This window comes from Cebus imitator, unplaced genomic scaffold (assembly GCF_001604975.1).
Source record: "Cebus imitator isolate Cc_AM_T3 unplaced genomic scaffold, Cebus_imitator-1.0 Scaffold10, whole genome shotgun sequence".
NCBI lineage: Eukaryota > Metazoa > Chordata > Mammalia > Primates > Cebidae > Cebus > Cebus imitator.
Genome location: NW_016107325.1, coordinates 9,004,244 through 9,026,736, shown reverse-complemented (window position 1 = coordinate 9,026,736; position 22,493 = coordinate 9,004,244). Strand labels below are relative to the sequence as shown.

The 22,493-nt window shown below is 34.2% G+C and overlaps 1 protein-coding gene across 10 annotated transcripts in view; it reads left to right on the top strand.

The window, feature by feature from the left end:
- The window catches only part of COBLL1 (cordon-bleu WH2 repeat protein like 1), a 160,247-nt gene that overhangs the window by 106,610 nt on the left and 31,144 nt on the right, over positions 1 to 22,493 (top strand). For 7 of the 10 annotated variants that reach the window (XM_037745695.1, XM_017548163.2, XM_037745673.1 and 4 more), the window contains 5 exons: positions 6,725 to 6,926; positions 9,004 to 9,232; positions 10,058 to 10,096; positions 15,203 to 15,300; positions 15,414 to 15,650. In XM_037745695.1, coding sequence (XP_037601623.1) covers positions 6,725 to 6,926; positions 9,004 to 9,232; positions 10,058 to 10,096; positions 15,203 to 15,300; positions 15,414 to 15,650 — 805 coding nt within the window. The remainder of the gene's footprint in view (positions 1 to 6,724; positions 6,927 to 9,003; positions 9,233 to 10,057; positions 10,097 to 15,202; positions 15,301 to 15,413; positions 15,651 to 22,493) is intronic. The other 3 variants (XM_017548177.2, XM_017548170.2, XM_017548156.2) reach the window with 1 other exon arrangement.

Below are 22,493 nucleotides of genomic sequence, written 5' to 3'. Positions count from 1 at the left end.
AGAGATAGGGTCTCACTCCATTGCTCAGGCTAAAATGCAGTGGTGTGATCATAGCTCACTGCAGCCTTGAACTCTTGGCTCAAGTGATTGTCCTGCCTTGGCCTCCCAAAGTGCTGGGATTACAGATGTGAACCACCATGCACAGCCTTAATTTTAGTTTTTAAGTGTGACTACAAGTACAATAATTAGATGTTCTAGAAAGTTGGAAACTGCAGATAAGCCAAAAAATTGTAAATGCAATTTCACTAAATGGGCAGATTGCAACTTCGAACATTGTAGTGTCTAACCTTTTATTCATATGCATGCACATATATGTACATACATCTGTATATGCACTCTTCTTTTTAACAACAATGTGGTATTGTATTGAACATGCTATTTGTAACCTGCTTTTTTCAGTTAATGATTTTCATCTTTCATGTCAATAAATTTTAAATTACCCCAATTATAGTGAGATATATTTGTAGTATTTTTGCTTTCATAAGGGCCATGTTGTGTGTTTAGTAGGTGTGTTCTTAAATCAAAATTTTTATGACGGCAATTATTTATAACTAGCTCTGAGTATAACACCCAAGATAAATGACCAGATAGAATTCAAAATGATGACTTTCTAAAAATTGTGGGGTTTTTTTTTTTACATTTAGTAATATCTATTTTTAGTATGTTAAGAACTTATCAGATTAGTAATCTGACCTATTACTAATTATCTTCAAATCTTAATTGTGTGTGTTACTTTCTTCAAAATATTTCTTACAGCATAATCACTCTAAATTTTGAGACTGGGTCTGTTTGTTTTGTGTACATGGTCTATTTCATTTCTTGCACACACAGAGAGAGCCCTGCTTCATTTTTTGAACTCATTACTGAACTATATGGGTTAGCATAAGATCGATAAACATCGGAGGCAATAGAGAATGTTGTAAAATTTCTGCACTATTACTGGTATGTATAATTGGGTTGTTGGTGTGCATTTATAAGGTACAGATATGAAATTAATCTGGGAAATTGTTATTTATTTCTGAAAGAAGTGAGAAATCTCATAGGGATTTCTTCATTTCAAAGAAGAGCTTTTAGAGTCTTAAAAAAAAAATCTCCCCTCCAGAAAATTATTATATTATCTTACAAGAGAAAAACATCTGTAAATAATGTTAATGCAAAGCAGACTCTGCTGACTAATAAAATAAACCATAATTCAGTGTGGTGTGATAATATAAAGGAGTGATGATAATCCTCCAGTCCTCTTCTACTTTTGATAATTTGCCTCAGGTTTCAGATGGCCTGCTCACATGCACTTCTGCCTTGAAAAACAGGAAGACAGGCATCTTTTCTGTGGTGATCCTGTGGTCAAACCCATTAGCCAACTGCCTTCAGGTGCATCAGCTCAGGGATGATTATCCAACCAGAATTGTTATCTTTGGCAGAAGTAGTTTGGCATCCAGGTGGATAATTCTCAGCTACATTCAAGAGATGATTTCATTTCCTGTGGGTGCACTCTGTGATTAGTTGCCCAGTGGCAGATCCACTGGATGCAGGACCTGCTTAAAAGTTAATGTCCTACTTTTATAGTGTTATGGCTCCTTTATGGTAAAGCTAGACAGTCAGTAATTCTCAACCTCAAAATCTTCTGGTCAGGGTCAGCTCTCCTGTGTTACAGTGTTGAATGCTGTAATACTTAAAGCATTCAAACTAGCCTGAGCCTGTTTTGGGAAAAGATCTTAACCTCTTTTAATGCTTATGTCTCACCTTTGTGTAAAGATGGCCTGGCTTAGGCAAAACAAGCTTGTTAATTATAAAAAAACAACAGAGCTTTTACCACGTTGTTTTTTTTTTTTTTTAAGCATAGGAATCTCCTTTCAACAAGAGTGCTTTCTCATGTTTCAGTTGTATTGTTCTGCTTTGCATTTGAGCTCATTGACTTTCAAGCAGAATTAATCACTGTTTCCTCTAAATTCCTCATTCAACAACAGTGACCTAACTAGGTGCCTAAAGATTATTAAGTTGCGGTCCTGCTAGAGGGGAGCTCACATCCATGTACACAGAACCCAGACAACTTCTTGAGATCACTCAGCTGCTCCACATCTAAATAAGATTGGCCCTGTTCTACCTCCTGTGCAAAGTTCAATCCTCTTTAAAACCTTATTGTAAACTTATTGTAAACTTATTGTAAAATCTTATTGTAAACTCCCAAGAGTTTTATGTTCTTGGGGCCACCTCTGGCTCTGACTTTATATCTTACCACCTCTGGATTCTTATTTTTCAGTTCCTACTTTTGGAATGTCCTGCCTTTTCTTTATTTGATGCCTCCCAAGGCTACCAGAACCTTGGTGATGGCTTGTGAGTTACAGTAAGCACTCACATAGCAACCCGTTGAAATTTGCATTTTAGGCCTCTGGTTAGGTGCTTTCAGCAACCCTGCCACTTTGTAATGTTCCTGCAATCCTGGCATCTTTCCACTGGCTAGCTTCTTTCTGTCTCTGTCTCCTTTCTGCATTGGCTTCAATCCTATCAGCCCCCTACAAAATATACGCAGAATCTGACTAGTCCAGGCCACCACCATCTCCCACCTAAATTTTTGCAATAACCTTGTAGCTGCTCCCCCAGGCTATTTTCAATACAAAAACCAGACTGAAATCCTTTTAAAAAGCAGAATAGATCACATCACTCCTCAGAACTCTTTGGAGACTTACTGTCTCAGTAAAATCTCAGATCTTCACTTGAAAGGCCTTTAAATACTACAAGATTAACGCTCTGATTTCATGCCTATTGTTTCCACCTTAGCCAACTAGTTTCTGTTTTTCTTTAAACACTTAGAGCACATTCCTGCCTCAGGGTTTTTGTACTTGTCAAAGCTATCTTTCCCCCAGATACCCCAGTCCCTTCAAGGTCTCTATTCTGATGTCATTTATCAATTAGGACATCTCTAACTTCTTTCCATATATATATATATATATATATATATATATATATATATATTTTAATGAGAGCATGTATCACTATCTGATATTTTATGTGTTTTACTTGTTTCTTAATTCTCTTCTCTCTAGATCAGCATTTCATAAACGTCATAAACTACAGGATGGTCAGAACAGGCCAGAGTGCCTGTCAAAGCACAGATTGCTGTTCCTCATTCCCAGAGTTTCTGATTAATGATCTGGGCTGGGGCTTGACAATTTGCATTTCTAACAAGTTCTCGGCAGATACCGATGCTGGTCTATGTATCACACCTTGAGCACCAGTGTATATAGAATGACCCTGTTCAGTATGGTAGCCATTCACGATATGTGTCTACTTATATTGAATTTAAATGAAGTTGAATATCTTAAAAATTCGGTTTGGGAGTCCACTAGCTGAGTAGCCACTGTGTTAGACAGTGCAGATATAGAACATTTCCCTCAATGCAGAAATTCCACTGGGCATATTGCTGTAAAACACAGACTACATAAAGATCCACATGGAGCTTACTTCAGTGTAAGAAATCAGGTTAGATACATAACTTTTCTTTTTCATCCAACAGTCGATTTTCCTAGATACCACTTTTTGAAAATTTAGTTGTTTCCCAGAAAAAAATTCATATGCAGTGTTAAATTCCCATATGTAATTATGTCTATTGCAGAACTTTCTGGCCTGTTGCATTTATCTGTCTGAGAATAGGAATATTTTCAAGACAAAATTGGCTTCTGTAATTTTTGAATAAAAAATTGAACCTGGAATTATAGAATGAGAGTATAAAATCATAAAGAAGTTTTGTGGTTTTCAGCTGCCTTTCAAAGAGACATTTTTTAGTAGAAAACACATAGGCAGTGTTGAGTTCAAAGGTCATGATATAGTCTGCAACTTTTTTCTCATGAAATCTGATACAGTGTGTAAAGTTTCTAGAAAATAAAATAACTGAGGGAATAGGCCATTATATTAATATTCTTGACCCATTATCACCCCATTTATTAGATTAGAAAATGTATCACAGATAGAAATACCAACATTTCTACACAAAGTATCAAATTGTTCTAAGTTTTTGAAAAAATTGAAAATGTACATTTTCTTAAATGTTCATATGTTTATACATAATGGATGAAAATTATGGCATAAAAATAGGGATAAAAACAAAACAAAACTTTAATAACTTTTTGTCTTGTTAATTTATTGTGTATTTCTAGCAAAGATTCCAAAAACTCTATAAGAAGTAAAAGATGTTGGAAGAATAAGCTTTAATGTTTTTACATTTATTACTTGATACATTTGTATAAGGAGAGAAAGAAATACAGTATGGATGTATCATCATTGACTCATAGACAACAGCAGACAGCTACCCATTCAGTTGGCAAGGAAAGTTCTCTCCTCCTCCAGCTAAACTGTATTTATAATTATATTTAACTAGACATTACCTAATCTTTCTTAACTTTATTTACTATCAAAGAAGGTCCTATTTCCAAGTCTGGAATTGGTATGTGGCATCCAATTGCTTTTGTAGAGAACCGTATTACCAAAAAATCAGCTTCCACAAGACCGTTTTGCTAGTCTCTCTCTAGGTGAAATTTCAAATGTACTGTTAAAAGGCAAAACATGGGCAATATAGATACATGTATGACCATAGTCTATGGCTCAAAGGAAGGATGTAAAACTCTTAAATATTATGCAAACATCTAATAAAGATACAGGGAATGTATTTTGAGAACTGAAATGTATTCATTGGAATGTTTTTTTTTTATTTTTTTCATTGAGTGACTTAGAGCCTTTGATTTATTTTTCTAAATATATATACAAATAATGGGGTGCTACTTGTATGTGAGGGAGGATAAGGGAGGCATGACGGACCATTGAGAAACATACTCCTTATTTCATAGAGATTGGACTGACCTAGGAGTAGGCAGCAACCACAGAAAGTGAGTAGAAATTGGTGCTGAACACGGGATGATCTGAAATCTATGTAATGTGTTGTTTGACTTCAAGACCATACAATGTCAGACAACGAATCCTTCCCCACCTCTGCAGGAGATTTCTTGTCTATAAGAACTGCATCAGAGGCTGCAGGCCTAGGAACTCACTGGGGGTGAGGTGCAATATGAAAACAGGTGCACTAAAGTAAAAGTAGCATACTGAATGGTGGGATTTTTAGCTCCATTTCACTGTCACATTCCTGAAAGCCAGTAGCCAGGTTTATATCTCTAGTCAATAAACTGAAGAATCACTTTTTACCAATATGTGCATTTCCCTTTTGAAGTGGGATGCAGATGGCAGACTACCCAATTACCCTAAAGTGAATCTCATGAACCTAACCTCCATCCATAAAAATAGGATTTTCACACTGTGGTTTAGTGCCTTTTTCTTAAGTGTGAACTAGTAGCTTAGGATCACATGACATTTGGGGAAAGCACATGCTACCAAATATTTTTTAGTTTGCTTTCCTTAAGAGCTGACAGTATTAAGAAAGACTCAGAGACTATGTTGTTCTGTTAATAATATGAATGAAAATATGTCTGTATCAACAATGAGAGTCTATGGAAAGGGAAGCAAAAAATTGGTAAGTATCCCTGAATCCCAAGTTGGGTATGTAAGTTTCTATAGAAATAAGTACTGTATCACTAATAGTATTTCACATTCATTCATTATTTGAAATTATCTCATGCATTTAGTTAATTTTATTTTCTAGCATAAGAGCTGGTAAACTTTTTCTGTCATGGGCCAGGGAGTAAAAATTGTAGGCTTTGTGGGCTATGGCTGCATAGTACGTGGGGTCACCCTACTCCATTATGCTGTTGTAACTAACACAAAAGCAGCCTCAGACCTTATGTAAACAAACGGGCATGGCTATTTTCCAATACAACTTTATTTACAAAAACAGACTATGAGCCCACTTTGACCTGCACGTTGTTGTTTGCTGACACTTGGTTGAGTCCATCCAGCATAGTATTAGATCTATGAGAACAGACATCCATACATTGGAGTACTGTGATCCAGTGCCTACAGAATATACATAATCTTGAATGATTAAAGAACTTGTCCTACACCCTTTAGGATTGTGTGGACTTCCTATGTACATATTTAAGTCTGTTTTCTACAGCCAAAAAGGTGGTGGTGGTTGTTCCAAATGGTTCATTCTTATTAGAATTATTACAATTCATAGCTAAAGACTGCCAATAAAACCATGTGTTGTGAAGGACTGCTCTTGGGTAGGGAAAGAACTCCTCCTCCTGAAATTTATAATGTGGAAACAATTTGGTAAAAACGTAAAAGTCGTTGTTGAACTAATACTAGGATCTATGCTCTCTTGACTATCCCAGGACTTTTTAACTATTACAATTTTGTCTGTTTAAGTATCTTGTAGTTCAATTTTTTTTGTAGTTAGATTATTTTTGTTACAATTATTAAGACAGGGTCTTACTCTGTTGCCCTGGCTGGAGTGCAGTGGTGTGATCTCAGCTCACTGCAACCTCAACCTCCAGAGCTCAAGTTCTTCGCTGGCCTCCACCTCCTGAGTAGGTGGGACTACAGACACACTAGCAGAGCAGGCTAATTCTTTTATTTTTTGTAGAGACAGGGTCTTGCCATGTTGCCCAGGCTGATCTCCAACTCCTGGGCTCAAGCAGTCCTCCTGCCTCAACCTGTAGTTCAATTTTTAAGCTGCTTTCCCAAATACTAGTTTGTAGCCCTGTTGATCTATTGAAGAAAAGCATTCCAAGAAAATCCTCAAAACAATAACAGGTAATCAAATACTCTTGTTTTGCAGTAAACCTATGATGGACTTGTTGATATTCCTTTGTGCACAGTATCACTTAAATCCATCAAGTTACACGATTGATCTGTTGTCAGCTGAACAGAATCACATTAAATTTAAGCCAAATACACCAATAGGAATGTTGGAAGTAGAGAAAGTAATTTTAAAGCCAAAAATGTTGGATAAGAAAAAACCTACACCTATAATACCGGAGGTAAGAATTCCACTGTAGATGTTGATGTCTTATGGCTAAAATGTTGTTGATTTTTCAGCCATTATCAGCAGCTCATTATAAATGAAATAAAAATGGACTTTCCTGATCAAATGTGATGTGAATGTGGGTATTATGTTTTTCTAGGCCACTTTGTTTAAGATTCAGTTGGCTATTGAGCCTTGGATTAAATAGAATTTGGGCAATTTTTAGATTTAAGTGCCCTAAAGTGATCACTATGATTGCATAAGAATGTACCAATTATAAATGATTTGTATTTTAAAATATTTTTTTTTTTTTTTTTTTTTTTTTTTTTGAGATGGAGTCTTGCTCTGTCACCAGGCTGGAGTGCAGTGGCGCAATCTCGGCTCACTGCAACCTCCACCTCCTGGGTTCAAGCGATTCTTCCACCTCGGCCTCCTGAGTTGATGGGACCACAGGCACGTGCCTCCACGCCCGGCTAAATTTTGTATTTTTAGTAGAGACGGGGTTTCACCATGTTGGCCAGGATGGTCTCGATCTGATCTCTTGACCTCCTGATCCGCCCACCTCGGCCTCCCAAAGTGCTGGGATTACAGCGTGAGCCACCGTGCCCACCTAAGCTACTCTTTTTAAAAAGTATTTTATATGTAAAGGAAGGTTTTAGAATCTTCATGAAAATTCCTGTAAGAATTTCTTAAAATAATTTTTTGGCTTCTGTATACTTGGTAAGCAGCAGTTGTAACTTTCTAATATCTATTCGTGTGTGTGTGTGTGTGTGTGTGTGTGTGTCGTTTTCCAACTCTTCATTGTGTTTTGAATTTACTAACATCTAAACTCTTAATATGTACTACACATTAACTCTATTTTCTCTAAAGTACAAAATTTATGCAAAAAATTTTAACCACAACCATTCTAATATCATCAGTTCTTATTAAAATTGTTCTATTGATATAAGCAATAGGGTAGAATTTTATGGGTTTCAAGAAATACTCTTTCATTATGAACATTAACCATTTTCATTTCATACTGTATATGAAAGCTTGTCTATTAAATTGATACATGTGACTTAAACATACATGTTCTTGCATTTTCTTCATATTGTTGTAAAGCTTTTTTCAAAGAAGTTGAGATTTTGAAAATATTAAAACATACTTGCTTTCTACAATATGACTGAATATTATTAATATATATTAGGATATTGGACTGCTTTCTATCGAGGTATTTGTTTCTGTCTAGGTGTTTATTATATATCCATGCTATTTTTCTAGGTGGAAATAGTTATATTTATGATATAGCATGGGATTATACAAAGTGTTTTAGTTTTATTAATAAATGTCTTTAAGGATCCGCAAAATGTAGATTTCACTTAGTATGGTCTCATGTCGCTGAGTTTCATGCAGGCTTTAATTCAATTATATAAAATGATGACATGCTTAAAATCTTCCCAATAACTTTAAATTATTAGTACTAGATATCTAATGAAGAGATTTTAATATTCTTGACTAAAATATTAAAAGTAGCCAAAGTACTAATAATAACAACAACAAAAGCTAACTACAACAGCTAATGTTCTCTTATTGGTAAGTGACTACATGCCAGTAAGTCTGCTAAGCTTTTCATACAGATTATCTCATTTATCAGGTTTCAAACGAAACAAAAATTTTAGTGATGTAACCAAAATGCCTTTCTTTTAAAATTTAGGCAGTAGACAAATTATTTGAAAGATAAATATCCCTCTAAGGATAGGATAAAAGGTGTATAATTTTGTACTGTGTATATTTGCTAATTTTAAAGTAAATATTTTAAGGAACAAAGTGAAAACATGAGTTGTAATAGATATGAGGCTAGTTTGTTCTTTTGTCTTTTAAAATCTGATTAAAATATTACCACAGAGTGGTTGTATTATTTAATAAATAATTTGTTTGTTTCTAAGAATTTGCTTTGGATTTAGGAGGCAACATTAATCAAAAAGAGAATTTCACACCAAAATAGGAAAGCACTGTTTATGTATGAATATGTAACTGGAGATTATCTCACTATTGTAGAATGTTTGTTTCAGTAAATTATGGCATAACTATTACCTTAATCTGTGTTTCAGAAAACTGTAAGAGTAGTGATTAATTTTAAGAAAACACAGAAGACCATAGTGAGAGTGAGTCCACATGCATCACTTCAAGAGCTTGCACCTATTATATGTAGCAAATGTGAGTTTGATCCATTGCATACTCTATTGTTGAAAGATTATCAATCGCAGGAGCCTCTCGACATGACAAAATCTCTTAATGACCTAGGACTAAGGGAATTATATGCAATGGATGTCAACAGAGGTAAGTAAGACTTTTAATTTATTTATTAGTGGGATGTGTATATTTGTATATGTTTGTGCATTATGTTTGTATGTAGGTCTTCTCAAGTTCATAATGGCAATTAATGAGTCCTATAGACAGAATTAATTACATGGCATTAGGAATAAGAAGACAAGTGTTAATAAATATAAATTAAATATAACATTTAACTTAATTTCAGTTGTTGAAATTGGAATTGAAACTTTTCTTTTTAGCCATTATCCACATATTTTATTTTCTTTCTATCTGTGAATTTTTTTTGTAGGATTTAATTTAATTCTTCATGGCCTTGAGACTTAAACAAAAAATAAAATTTTCATGTAAATTCATTGTTATTCTAATGAAATGTGAATTATTGTAGACTCATTATAATTTTTTTCTGAGTCTTAGTTATCACTCAAGTTTGGAAGTTTCCTCCCAAGTTTTTTCCAAGTTAGCACCAAAATAAGTTAACTTATGAAATGAATCCAAAAATTCCAAAAGTTTCTGAAATAGCTTCCAGTTTTAATCTATAGGAATGATGTAATATATAAACATTTGGAGATCTTAGATAATGCTAGTTTGTATGATGTCTAGTAGACAAATGCAAACGTTTATTCAAAATGAATCCGTTTTACTAGGAGAAATAAAAGTTTAGTGAAGCTGACAATTATTTACATACTCTGTGCATAAAGACTTCAAAATTTATCCTGAGGTTGTGGCTTTATGTAATACATAGACTACTTTTTCAACTCAGTGATTTTTTATACTTAAACAAACATCATCTTCACAGTCAATTTACCCTCTTTTATACCCCTCCTTCTGTAGCCACTTCTGTTACTGTCTTCAGTAAGTCATCTTTACAAGGTAAGACATATGAATCAGTAGAAACAAATTATAACATGAAATTGGATCTATTGAAAATAAACTTCTAATTTTACCTTTTCTTAACATCACTAACATGTTTATTCTTTAATAGATTTTAATCTAGAAAATATTTGAATTTATTTCCTTAAAAAAAAGTATAGTTTCCTTCCTTTTGATTTCCAAATTTAATTATAATAATTTCATTTCAACAAATGTTTAAAAATTATATTATTCTAACAATATGGGAAAACATTTTTTACTCATATAAGGAAAAATTATTTTGCTAGGATTTTTATTTGGTACAAATCATTATAGTTTGGTAGCACCAAGGAAGCATCTCAGACTATTCACTGAACAGTAATTCAGAATAATGGGATATTATATTCATCATATAAAATTCTGCAGTCATTGTTTGTGAACATTTTGTAATAATGTGGAAAATACTTATGTTGAAATTAGCTTTATACCGTATAAGTGTGTTTGATGCAATAGGTGAAAAAATACTTTTATATGAAATTGCTGAAAGGAAATACATTAAAAATTTTAATAGTGGTTAAATTTGGGTGATAGGGTTATGGCAGGTGATTTTTTTCACATTTCTTTTCTTTATAATACATAATTATATAATGGGCATGCATTCCTTTCATAGATAAAAAATGTATTAAAAATTGTCCAATAATAAATTGTAGAAGTCTTTATTCACCCGTTAAGAAAAAGTCCCAAATAATTGATTACCCTAATAATTACCACTCTACTAAAAAACAAACCGTAACAAACTGCATATATTACTTGTTACTGAAATCTCATCTACTTCCATAATAATAATAATAAAGAGATTAGAAATAGTGGTCTCTGTGGTTCTTTCTAGTACAAACAACAACATTTTGTTACTTGTATTTGACTTTTACTCCTAATTTTGCCACTTTCTGTCTACATCATCCTAAGCAAATTCTGTAAACTTTCTGGACTCATTTTGAAGGTACTGAATGCATTGATTTCTAATAGCCCTTCCAGAAATGGAAAGATGTGGTTTATTCAGAATATTAAATGTTGTAAACAAACCTCAAGGGATTGAAATAGTAAAATTAAGAAAGCTTTACAGTATCAGAATCCACAAGGTCGATCCAAATGCTGTCAATGCCTTCGCTTCCTTATTTTTTCTGATATTATTTGACAACTTAAAACTTTTCATGCAGTTATTTTAGCCTTCCTTCTAGAAACAAGAAACTACCATATTTGAGTTGCTTTTCTAAGTAAGTTCAAACCGTTGCTTGTCTTAGTGTTTAACCTGACTTGCTGTGATCCCTGATATAGAACTTTAAGTGAAGACTTAAGGGCTAACTTGTGTGCCGGATGACCATGTACCTGGAAATTTCTTCATCAAAAATAACAATATGGGCCAGGCACGGTGTCTCATGCCTATCATTCCAACACTTTGGGAGACAAAGGTGGGAAGATTGCTTGAGCCTAGGAATTTGAGACCAGCCTGGGCAACCTGGCAAAACCCCATCTCTACAAAAAGTACAAAAACTAGCCAGGTGTGTTGGCACATGCTTGTAGTCCTTGCTACTTAGAAGGCTGAGGTAGAAGGATCACGTAAGCCCAGGGAGGTCAGGGCTGTGGTGAGCCGCCATGACCTTGCCAACGCACTCCAGTCTGGGTGACAGAGTAAGACCCTGTTTCAAAAAAAAATAAGAAAAAAACAACCTATAAAATATTCTGGTTATACTTATTGTATTTGCACAACCATATGAATTTTTCAGCTACTCTTTTGACTAAATTTAATTGTGTATCCGTATGTGATAAGTGGTGTATTCCATCTTAAAATGAAATAGTGGCAAATCTAAAAAAAAATTATAAATATAAATCTTTAAATGGATACCAACTACCATTTAGTGCCTGTTTGTCTTTGTGCAAGTTATTAAAATTCTCTGTTCACTTATAGTTCCTGAGAGTGTAATGGAGTAATACCACCGCTTTCATTTTTTTATATCCTGCAGGGTAAATGTTAGCATGTTCCAATAAGGAAAAGGGCTCAGAGTGATAACTTTTGATACTTCCCACACGAGGTCATTCTAAGAAATATATTAGGCATGCAAAAAAACTTTTACCGTAAAATGCTATCCACATGTTCATTATTATTAGTTGCTAGCATTGTCAAACTCATTGTGCAGAATGTATGCCACTTATTTAATATTTTAATCGTCAGATTTAAAAATTTTACTTTGTAAAATAGTTTTCCTTTAACATGTTATTGAGGAATTTCGCATTACTATATTTATTTGGTGTTAACTAGCTTTGCTTTCCTGAAGTAGCTCCTATTTTGCCTTAATTTATTTTGTTTTTTTAGACATGTATTTTAAATAAAAGCATTTGAGATTACATATTTATCTTAGTTTTTCTTTAGTTATGACTCATAAATTTTAATATGCAACATTTTATTTCAAATGTTATTGAAATTATATTGTGATTTACCATAGAATCCATATGTTGCTTAGTAGAAGAAATATTTTTTGAATTTTACAGATCATCACTCATTGTTTTTCCAGGTTTTTAGAAAAATTTGCTACTCATTTATTAAAGAAACAAGGTCATTCGTTTTATAGTTTCCTGTCTTCAGATTTGTACTGATTGCTTCCCCTGGTGTCACTTAATGTTTAATTTATTGTAAATGTCATTGAAATGTTATTTCAGTGTAAATTTCCCCTCTATTTCCAATAAATTGATGGTTAAATCTAGAGGCTTGATCAGATTGTGGTGAGAGATGTTTTGGCAAGAATACGTCAAAAATGTTACTGTGTACTTCCATTAGCAAAAGTAAAAAGTTATTTTTTCTGATGTTAGCCTTCAGTGATCTTTGTCAGCATCTTAATTAAGAGTTGAAAAATGGTGAAAGTCTATTGCAAACAGTATTACATCTCCTAATGTCAGCTATTTGACTGCTATCTAGATCTAATTCAATCAGAAAAAGGTAGAATAGGCCAGGCAGTGTTTCACGGCTGTAATCCCAAGACTCTGGGAGGCCGAGTCGGGTGGATCACCTGAGACCAGGAGTTTGGTCAACCTGGCGAAACTCCATCTCTACTGAAAATAAAAAAATTAGCCAAGCAGGGTGGCATGAATCTGTAGTCCCAGCTACTTGGGAGGCTGAGGCAGGATAATCACTCAAACCTGGAAGGTGGAGGTTGCACCAAGCCAGATTTCACCACTGCACTCCAGCCTGGGTGACAGTGAGACTCAAAAAAAGACTCTGTCTCGAAAAAGAAAAAGGTAAAATTAAAGTTTGATTATTTCCTTTCACCGGCGTTTAAAATAATGGACTGGTTCTCTAGCATAACACAAAAGTGAACAAATAGCCTTGCGTATTTTTTTGTTTTTGAGACAGAGTCTCACTCTGTGGTGAGGCTGGAGTGCAGTGGTATGATCTCGTCTCACTGAAACCTCCGCCACCGGGTTCAAGCGATTCACCTGCCTCAGCCTCCCAAGTAGCTGGGACTACAGGCTCATGCCACCATGCCTGGCTACTTTTTTTGTATTTTAGTAGAGATGTGGTTTCACCATGTTGGCCAGGATAGTCTCAATCTCCTGATCTCATGATCCGCCTGCCTCAGCCTCCCAAGGTGCTGGGATTACAGGCGTGAGCCACTGTGCCCTGCCCTTATTTGTCTATTTTTGAGACAGAGTCTTGCTGTGTTGCCAGGCTGGAGTGCAGTGGTGCCATCTCGGCTTCCTGCAACCTCTGCCTCCCAGGTTCCAGCAATCTTCCTGCCTCAGCTTCCTGTGTAGCTGGGACTACAAGTGCCTGCCACCACTTGGCTAATTTTTTGTATTTTTAGTAGAGATGGGGTTTCACCATGTTGACCAGGATGGTCTCCATCTCCTGACCTCCTGATCCACGTGCCCTAGCCTCCCAAAGTGCTGGGATTACAGGTGTGAGCCACCAGAACTGGCCTTTTTATTTTTTAAAGTATCATTATGAATATATGAAATTAAACACATGTGACATGTTTCAGTTTATTGAATTACTTTTATGGCATCCAATTTATCCTTATTTTTACCGGTAGAAACCATTTCAGGTTGGTTCCTGAGTCCTTTTAGCACAACCTGGTAGACTTTGATAGTATTCTTTCTAGTATGGCTAGATGTTCTAAGCTTATATTGTACATTTCTTGATACCAACAGAGAATCAACCATTCTCAAGTAATCTTGGTTTCGTTTAACGGGAAATGGAAATTAGAGCCAATGTGGACCAGGGGGGCTCAGCACTAACTGGCTGCATCATTGCTTGTAGGCCCTTCAGTTAACAGTAGGAGATGCTTTTTGGAAAATTTTATATAAATATTATGTATACAACCTTGAGGTTTGACATTTGCCATTCTTACTAAAATTCCACTCCCTAATTTTCAGCACTGTTAACATTTGGGACAAGATAATTCTGTCACTGGGGACTGTCTTTTGCAATGTATTATGTTTGGAATCCTCACTGGCCCCTACCCAGTAAATGACGGCAGCACAGTCTCCTAACCCTGTTGTCAATGGTGGCAGCCAAAATACTCCCCAGACTTGGTCAAATGTCCCTTGGGGGGCAAAATTGGCCCCAGTTGAGACCCACCCTATTGAATAACATTTATGAAACATTTAACAAAGTACTGAGCAATTATAATGACTCACATTTGTAGAATAAAATATTTCAGAGCAGTTTAGCTGTGAGACAAAAGTATAATCAAAATAAAGGAACAAACTGTGTGGTAGAATTTCGTATCTTGTTTAATTTGAAGTGTCGTTTCTATTTTACTTCTGCTTCTGAAATGTTGTATAGAACATAGACCAAGTTTGTGTCATAGCTCTGTCATTTCCTGAGTGTTGGCCTTGATTATTTATCTTAGTTTTTTAAGCTTCAGTTTCCTCTGCTGTGAAACAGGAACAATATTTGCTTATTGCTTTGAGAATTTAATAAAATTTAGGGTGCTTAGCAGAGTGCCTTGTTTGTAGACTATAACTGGTAGCTTTTAGTATTAAGTATGTTTGCAAAGAGGACAGTAAGAGAAAAATCTTGGATGTGAACAATCTCAGGTACAAAAGTAAGATGCTTTTCTTCTATTTTAGAGTCCTGCCAAATATCACAAAACCTAGACATTATGAAGGAGAAAGAAAATAAAGGGTTTTTCAGTTTTTTTCAACGCAGTAAGAAAAAGCGGGACCAAGTAAGTATTGTCTTATATTGCATTTTGTAAGATTCTTCAAATATTTTTAATGACTGGTGCTTTTTACCAATATCTTGAAATTACTAGATTTTGGCTTTATCATTCTTTACTAGACTGCAAGTGCACCTGCAACCCCTCTAGTAAACAAGCACCGCCCAACTTTTACAAGGTCCAATACCATTTCCAAACCATATATTTCCAACACCCTGCCGTCGGATGCACCCAAGAAGAGGCGGGCACCATTGCCCCCAATGCCAGCATCTCAGAGTGTCCCCCAGGACCTTGCACACATCCAGGAGAGGCCTGCTTCTTGCATAGTGAAATCCATGAGCGTTGATGAGACAGATAAGGTGCGTAGTTTTGTTTTCTATTTTGTTTTTTTTTAGGATGATGCAGGGTACCATTTATTTTTCCTCTTACCTAAATTATCTTTTCCGGGTAGACTAATAAGTAGTCCTATAACAGTTGATAATTAGTAACAGCTACTAATATGTAATAAGACGAACAGCTCCTTCTAAGATTGGTACTAGGAATAGATCCTCTATATACATACAGGTCTGTGATGCAGTAAAGAGTAAATGTTAGTTTTAAGTAACTTTCATAGTCAAGCAAACAAACAAACAAACAAAATATATATATATATATATATATATATATATATATATGTCTCCAAAAACCTAAAGTCTTGGTTTGCTAATGCCTAAGGGCTCTTCCTTAATGCATATAATAGAAATGAAAATACAGTCTTTACGTTTGAATAATTATTTTTTTAAACAGTGACACACTCTTTGAATTGTGTTCATGAATTTCTAACCACACGTATCTTCTTGACCTGACTGAGATTCTTCAGGGAATATCCTGGTATCTACCTGGTACATAGTTACTCCATAGTGAAAAAAAGAAAATAAACCTTTTTATATAGAATATATCACAGTTACCTTTATGTACCCTTATCTTCAAAGCACTTTTCTAGGTGTACCTTTTTCAAAAGTTTCTTATTATTATTCACCTTTAATCTCAAATTTCCCCTGAGTGTGCCATTTTGTGGCAATCCATTGCAAAACTACTTTTCATGACTAAACAATCTACAAATTCCTTGCATTATTCATATAAAAAATAAATGGATTTTTAGGTATATAATTGAAGATGAGACTGTATATATTGTTGCTGGTAATCAGACAGAATGATTTAAGTAACTTTGAAAGCAGATTATATTTGGAGATACTTGAGACACTGAGAAGTTTTCTTGTATCTAGTTGAAAGATTTTGTTTTTCCTTTGGGAGCTTAGTAAATGCAATGCTAACATAAATTAACTCTTCCCAAGCACCTGATACACATTTCTGTGCTTCCTTGACTTAAAAAATATTAACCATAGTTTCTAAATGTAGTTTATAGACTATCATACGTGGAACTCAAAGAGATAGAAATGAATTTTTAAAATGCTTAACCTCAGTACTTGGAAAATGATCTATTAAGATTCTTATTTCTATTAAGACTTTCTTGTCTAATTTAATATTTGTGGTATGAAATCTTATAAATCAGGAGTATAACTTTTTTTCAAATAATAGAATCGTATACTGACAAAGTTTTGCAGGGTAACTGCTTGAGAGTTGGGTGAATCCTCACAGAAGAGATGTTTCTTGAGTTCACTCTTAAAATATGTGTGGAAGTCCATTAGTCAGGCAAAGGAACCCTGTTCAGAGATGCAGGAATGTGAAGATTATGGCATGCCTGGGCATGAGCAAGAAACAGAGATTGAAATTAAGCATGGTAAGCAGGGGTCAAGTCAGAGTCCCAAAGACTTTATTTTGCGCTTGTATTCCTTTTAAATTTCTTCACAATAAAAAGTAGCATTTTTAGGGTTGTTGTATGTTTTTAATTACCATAAACTATGTCATATAAAGTATAAATTACCATACCTTTGAGTAGCCACCTGTCTTTTTACATATATAATATATATATATAGAGAGAGAAATATATTTTAGCCCATGCTCACAAATATTTATTCCAGCTGTCCTCATTCAATCTATTTCAGTCAACTTTCTTTGTACTTGGCTCCCCAAGAGGTCTGTGTTGTCTTTCTAATAGTCTGTTTCTTAAAATTCTGGGCTGTGCTACCAGTGACCTCACTGAAAACTGTTTCTTTTGATTCTTTCCCTCTGCTCTGTGACCAGTTGCTGCCCCTGTGTTAAGTAATCTTTTTTTTTTTTTTCCAATATGTTGCCTTTGGCAAAGTACACATCTTTCTACAATTTTCTAATTATTTTTTCTTTTGATCTGGACATCTGGGTAGTTCTTTGATGTATTGTTCAGGAGGACCCAGAATTATTTATTTTTCCCTAGAGAAGCTGAAGAACCATTTTTTATTTATTCATTACAAAAATTCTTAGTGATTAAGCTGTAGTACACACACAAATTCAAACCTTCTTAGGCATCTCTGCAACTAACTTCTTGATATATTTGATGTGATTAATTACCCCCTTGGTCTTGATTTTTCTTTCTCTTCCTTGGTCTTGAGCCGTTTTCTATTTTTATTTTTTTCTTGTCACTATTTCTTATATGTTTTTTCTAAATTTGGAGGTGCCAAATCCATGGTCTTGGTCTATATTTACTACACCCTTTCAGAGAAGACATCTCTTTTTTTTGGAGTTTGTGGGCTAATGGTTCTCAACTATAGTGGTTTGAATAGTGTTCCTTGCAAAAGGTATGTCTGAGATCTAACCCTTCAAAACCTGTGATTGTGACCTTATTTAGAAATATATTTTTTGCAGATGTACTCGAGTTAAGGATCTCTAGATTATGTATAGGATAGGACCTCTAGATCCGTAACTTTAGCACAAATACTTGGATTTTGGCAGGCCCAAATCCAGTGACTGATATCCTTATAAGAAGAAGAGACACATAGGCAGAGAGACACAGAAGACAGAGACAGAAATTGGCATTATGCTGCCATAGCCAAAGATTACCAGGAGTCACTAGAGCCTGGAAGAGGCAACAGAGGGTTCTCCCTAATGCCTTCAGAGGGAGTATGACTCTGCCAACACCTTGATTTCAGATTTCTGGGCTTCAGAACTGTAGAAGAATACATTTGTGTTGTTTTTAGCCACACGGTCACAGTAATTTGTTAGGGCAGCCCTAGGAAACTATACATTAACTTTGTAATTCCAATATCAATATTCTTCCAGCTGCAGTTTGAATTCACAGTTGCTATTGACTACCTGGAAGACGTATTTAAAACCAAAATCATTGTTTTTCTACCAGACTGAAAAGCTCAAGATCATCTTTGATGTATTTTTTCCTTTTACATCTAATTAGAGACCAATCCTTCATTCAGTCTCCCTTCATGATGTCTTTTATTCTCTCTGCTGATGTCCTTTATAAAGAAATCCAGGGCAGAGTATAAAGAGAAAACCAGTACTTAACATGTCTTTGAAATACTCAACGTGGTTGCCACATTTGTATTTTTTAATTATCACTTTTCAGTTCAGAAACTTTGCATAGCTTGCTGTCATTTTTCTGGACATTCAAGATCCTCTACAGAATGATCACAATTTTACTTTTAAACTTTTTAATTCCTCATAATTTATAGGATGGGATAGGATAGGATACTCTCTCTAACCAGAAGATTTGACTTATTGTTGCTGATGCAAAATCCTTCGTTCTGTCTTTTCAGAATGGAATGGCCCCATTTCCATGTTCTTCATTTCTACTTACCCATCCAAAGGATGTCTGTTCTTTTACCAGATTCATGGAGCGTTTTCTAAAGATTCCCATAGAATAATCTTTGCTGTCTCTGAATTTGCTTCTCTTGTCCTCTTTCATTTTTTCTTATTTGCATATGTATAAGCAGTACATGTTATATAATTCTAAAGATAAAAAGAGGAATAGGGTAAAAATTCTCCACCTTTGACCCCATCCAAGTTTTGCTGCCCAGAGGCAACCACTATTTATTAACAGTTTCTTGTGTATCTTTCCAGAGATGATGTATGCATATTTAAACCAATATTCATGCTAAATATTATTTTTTTCCTCAGGTGGCCATATACTGCATGCATGTTACACTTTACTTTTTGGTACTGAATTATTTATTCTGGATATTCTTAGAAGTTCATAAAGGGCTTCCCCTTTTTGAAGGATCGCATAATATTACGTTGATAGGTATAACATGATTTTCTTACCTCCTCCTCTAAAGATAAACATTAGGGTTGTATTACGGCATAAAACTTGCAGCATTCTTAAATTTTACCATTTTCTTTTCCCCACCCTGAGGGTAGGGATTGTGTTCTCCAGCAAAATTCTGTAACATGGTAGATGTTCAAGAGAATTGATAAGTAAACATTAATCATTGCTTTCATAGCCAGGTACAGTGTATACAATGAGAATGTGTCACACTTAGATCGTAAACTTTTACTATGTCATTCATATATCTGGTAAATTTTCAGGAGTACTTGGATAACGTAAAGATTGCTTACATTTAATTTTATGGTAATTGGACCATGTAATTCTTAGCAGTATTTTTCTTAAGTTTTTATAGAAAAGCCAGAATTTAGATAAGGTTATATTGAAAACTTAAGGTCCAAATAAATTATATTCTACATGGCATAATGCATATAAATATAATTGATCCTTGAATTAAAATCATTTATAGGCCAGGCATGGTGGCTCATGCCTATAACCCCAGCACTTTGGGAAGCCGAGGCAGGAGGATCACTTAAAAGCCAGGAGTTCAAGACCAGCCTGGGCAACAAAGTAAGACCCCTGTCTCTACAAAAAAATAATAAAATAAAATAAATCAGCTAGGCATGGTGGTGTGTGCCTGTAGTCCCAGCTACTCAGGAGGATGAGGCGGGAGGATCACTTGAGCTCAGGAATTCAAAGCTTCAGTGAGCTCTGATCTTACCACTGCACTCCGGTCTGGGTGACAGGGTAAGACCCTGTCTTTAAAAAATAATAATAAATTTAAAAATAGTAAAAACCTGGTTTATATAGCCATGTGCAGATATTCAGGAAATTCAGCAAAACATATGAATTTATGAGTGACTCATACTTATTTTACTGCTTGCTTGTATTAAACTTAAAGATGGTCATTATCACTATAAACATTTTTATCTATTTTAACAATTTAGTTTTGAATTTGAAAATGTAAAATGTCACTATTTTTAGTGATTGAAGGCGATAGCATGTTGAGGGCAAGATAAATTGGAAGAAAAATATTTATGACCAAATTGGTTCTAAGTATATGAATTTTAGACACACTTTAATTTTTATTGTTCAGGATACAAAATAAACCACAAGGGTGCGCTGTTTGACAGAAGTACAGCATTCTAATTTTTCCATTTTTTTCCTCCAAAGCACCTTTTAATAAAGCAGAAAGAAAATATTGGGAATAGTTACATTAGAAATTGAAAATGCTTATTGATGTGGGTAAATAAAGCTAGAGAGATAAATGTCAGCAACACATGATAAAGGGATTTAAAATTAGCAGTTTTATTCATTTTGAGTTTTTATTGCATTTTGTTGTTCCTTTAAGAGCCACAGATACTATGTTTGCCTTAGTCAGGGTTTACTGATGTCAGTAAATCTGTAGCTTAGGAAAAATTTTGTCAACCACATTTATTTTATACTTTTTGGTTGTTCATATTTAATAATTTGCCTCATTCTTCTAAGTTATTTCTCAATATCAGCAAATTAAGGTATTTGGATGGTGATATTTTGGAGCTTATATTGAAAATATTCACATAAGAGGGTGTTGATTTGCTGAGCTAATTTTGACAAACTGCAGTTTCCAAAGACTATTCAGAGTTAGAGATAGCAAAGATCCAGTTAGCAAATTATTTAACCTAACCTTTTAGAATATTTCTGCATCTAAAATTATTTTTTTCTATCTAAAGAATAAATTTTGAAGAACACATATTTTGCTATCATTGCTGCAGTATCCTTTCATATCCATAAATTTGTCTGTACCCTCTTTTGCATGATTTCAAGCCTCATGTCATTTTTTCCTATGAAGGTGAATATATCATCTTCTATGAAAATACTCATTTGAAAAGAAAACTTTCGCATTAGAAATTTTCTGAGGCAGTATTTCTTGGTAGTTTTAGAGCATTTTTAAAATATGATTTTGCCGAATGTTTTGAAATGCCATTTGTGCGACAAGACATATAATAGCTCATACTTTATTTACATGAACCATATAACATATATTTTTATATAAAATGTACATAGTTGTTTACAATAAGATTGTCATTTGTGAAATGGGAAGTCAGAAATTCTATTACATTGACTTACATTGCAAGTGACTTAGAATTCTGGGATAAATCTAAGTTCAGAAATCTAGTTTCTGCATCATATCTGCTGACCAAGAATTTATGAAGAGCACATTTAATAAAATAAATGACCAAAGGATGTTCTGGTCTTATTGACAAATTAGCCTCATCGGCTGATTTTACATTTGAATAACTGGCAGAAGAGTTGGAAAAAAGTATTGGATTGTCTTGACCTGTATGCAGAATTCACAGAATTTTTTGTAGAATTGTTCATTTGGCACATTTGGTGGGACTGCCACTTGTAATTATGAATATACAACAGCAATCAATTTTTTTCCTCTGGCTATGGGCATGACACATCTTTTTATTTGGGATACTATATTGTGGCTGGAAACATTGTAAAAAATGATCTTTATTGGGCATTTTATTTCTTCTCACTTTGCATCCTGCTTCAGAAAAACACTCAACTATTGAGAAACAGAAAGTTTTTGCCATCTAGTATTATGCAAGTGAAATTCAATACCTAGAGTGTTAGTTTTAAAATAACTGACTTAATTTTTTAAATGTTTTAATTTGTTCATCTTTTACCCAATTCTGTATTCTAATTTTTTAAATGTTTTAATTTGTTCATCTTTTACCCAATTCTGTATTCTAATATATTCTAATTTATATACATAAAATGTGGCCTGTGTAAAATTTTATGTATATAAATATACATTTTATATACATATATATTATACATGTATATACATATGTATGTATATACATGTATAATATATATATGTATATATACACACACATATATACATCATGGTTTATAAGCAGGTGGGATGATATAGGTCATATACTTATGAAATATACAGGTATATATTCTTATTATTATACTTTTAATCCTAGTTATTTTACATAGAGTATGTAAGGTTGTA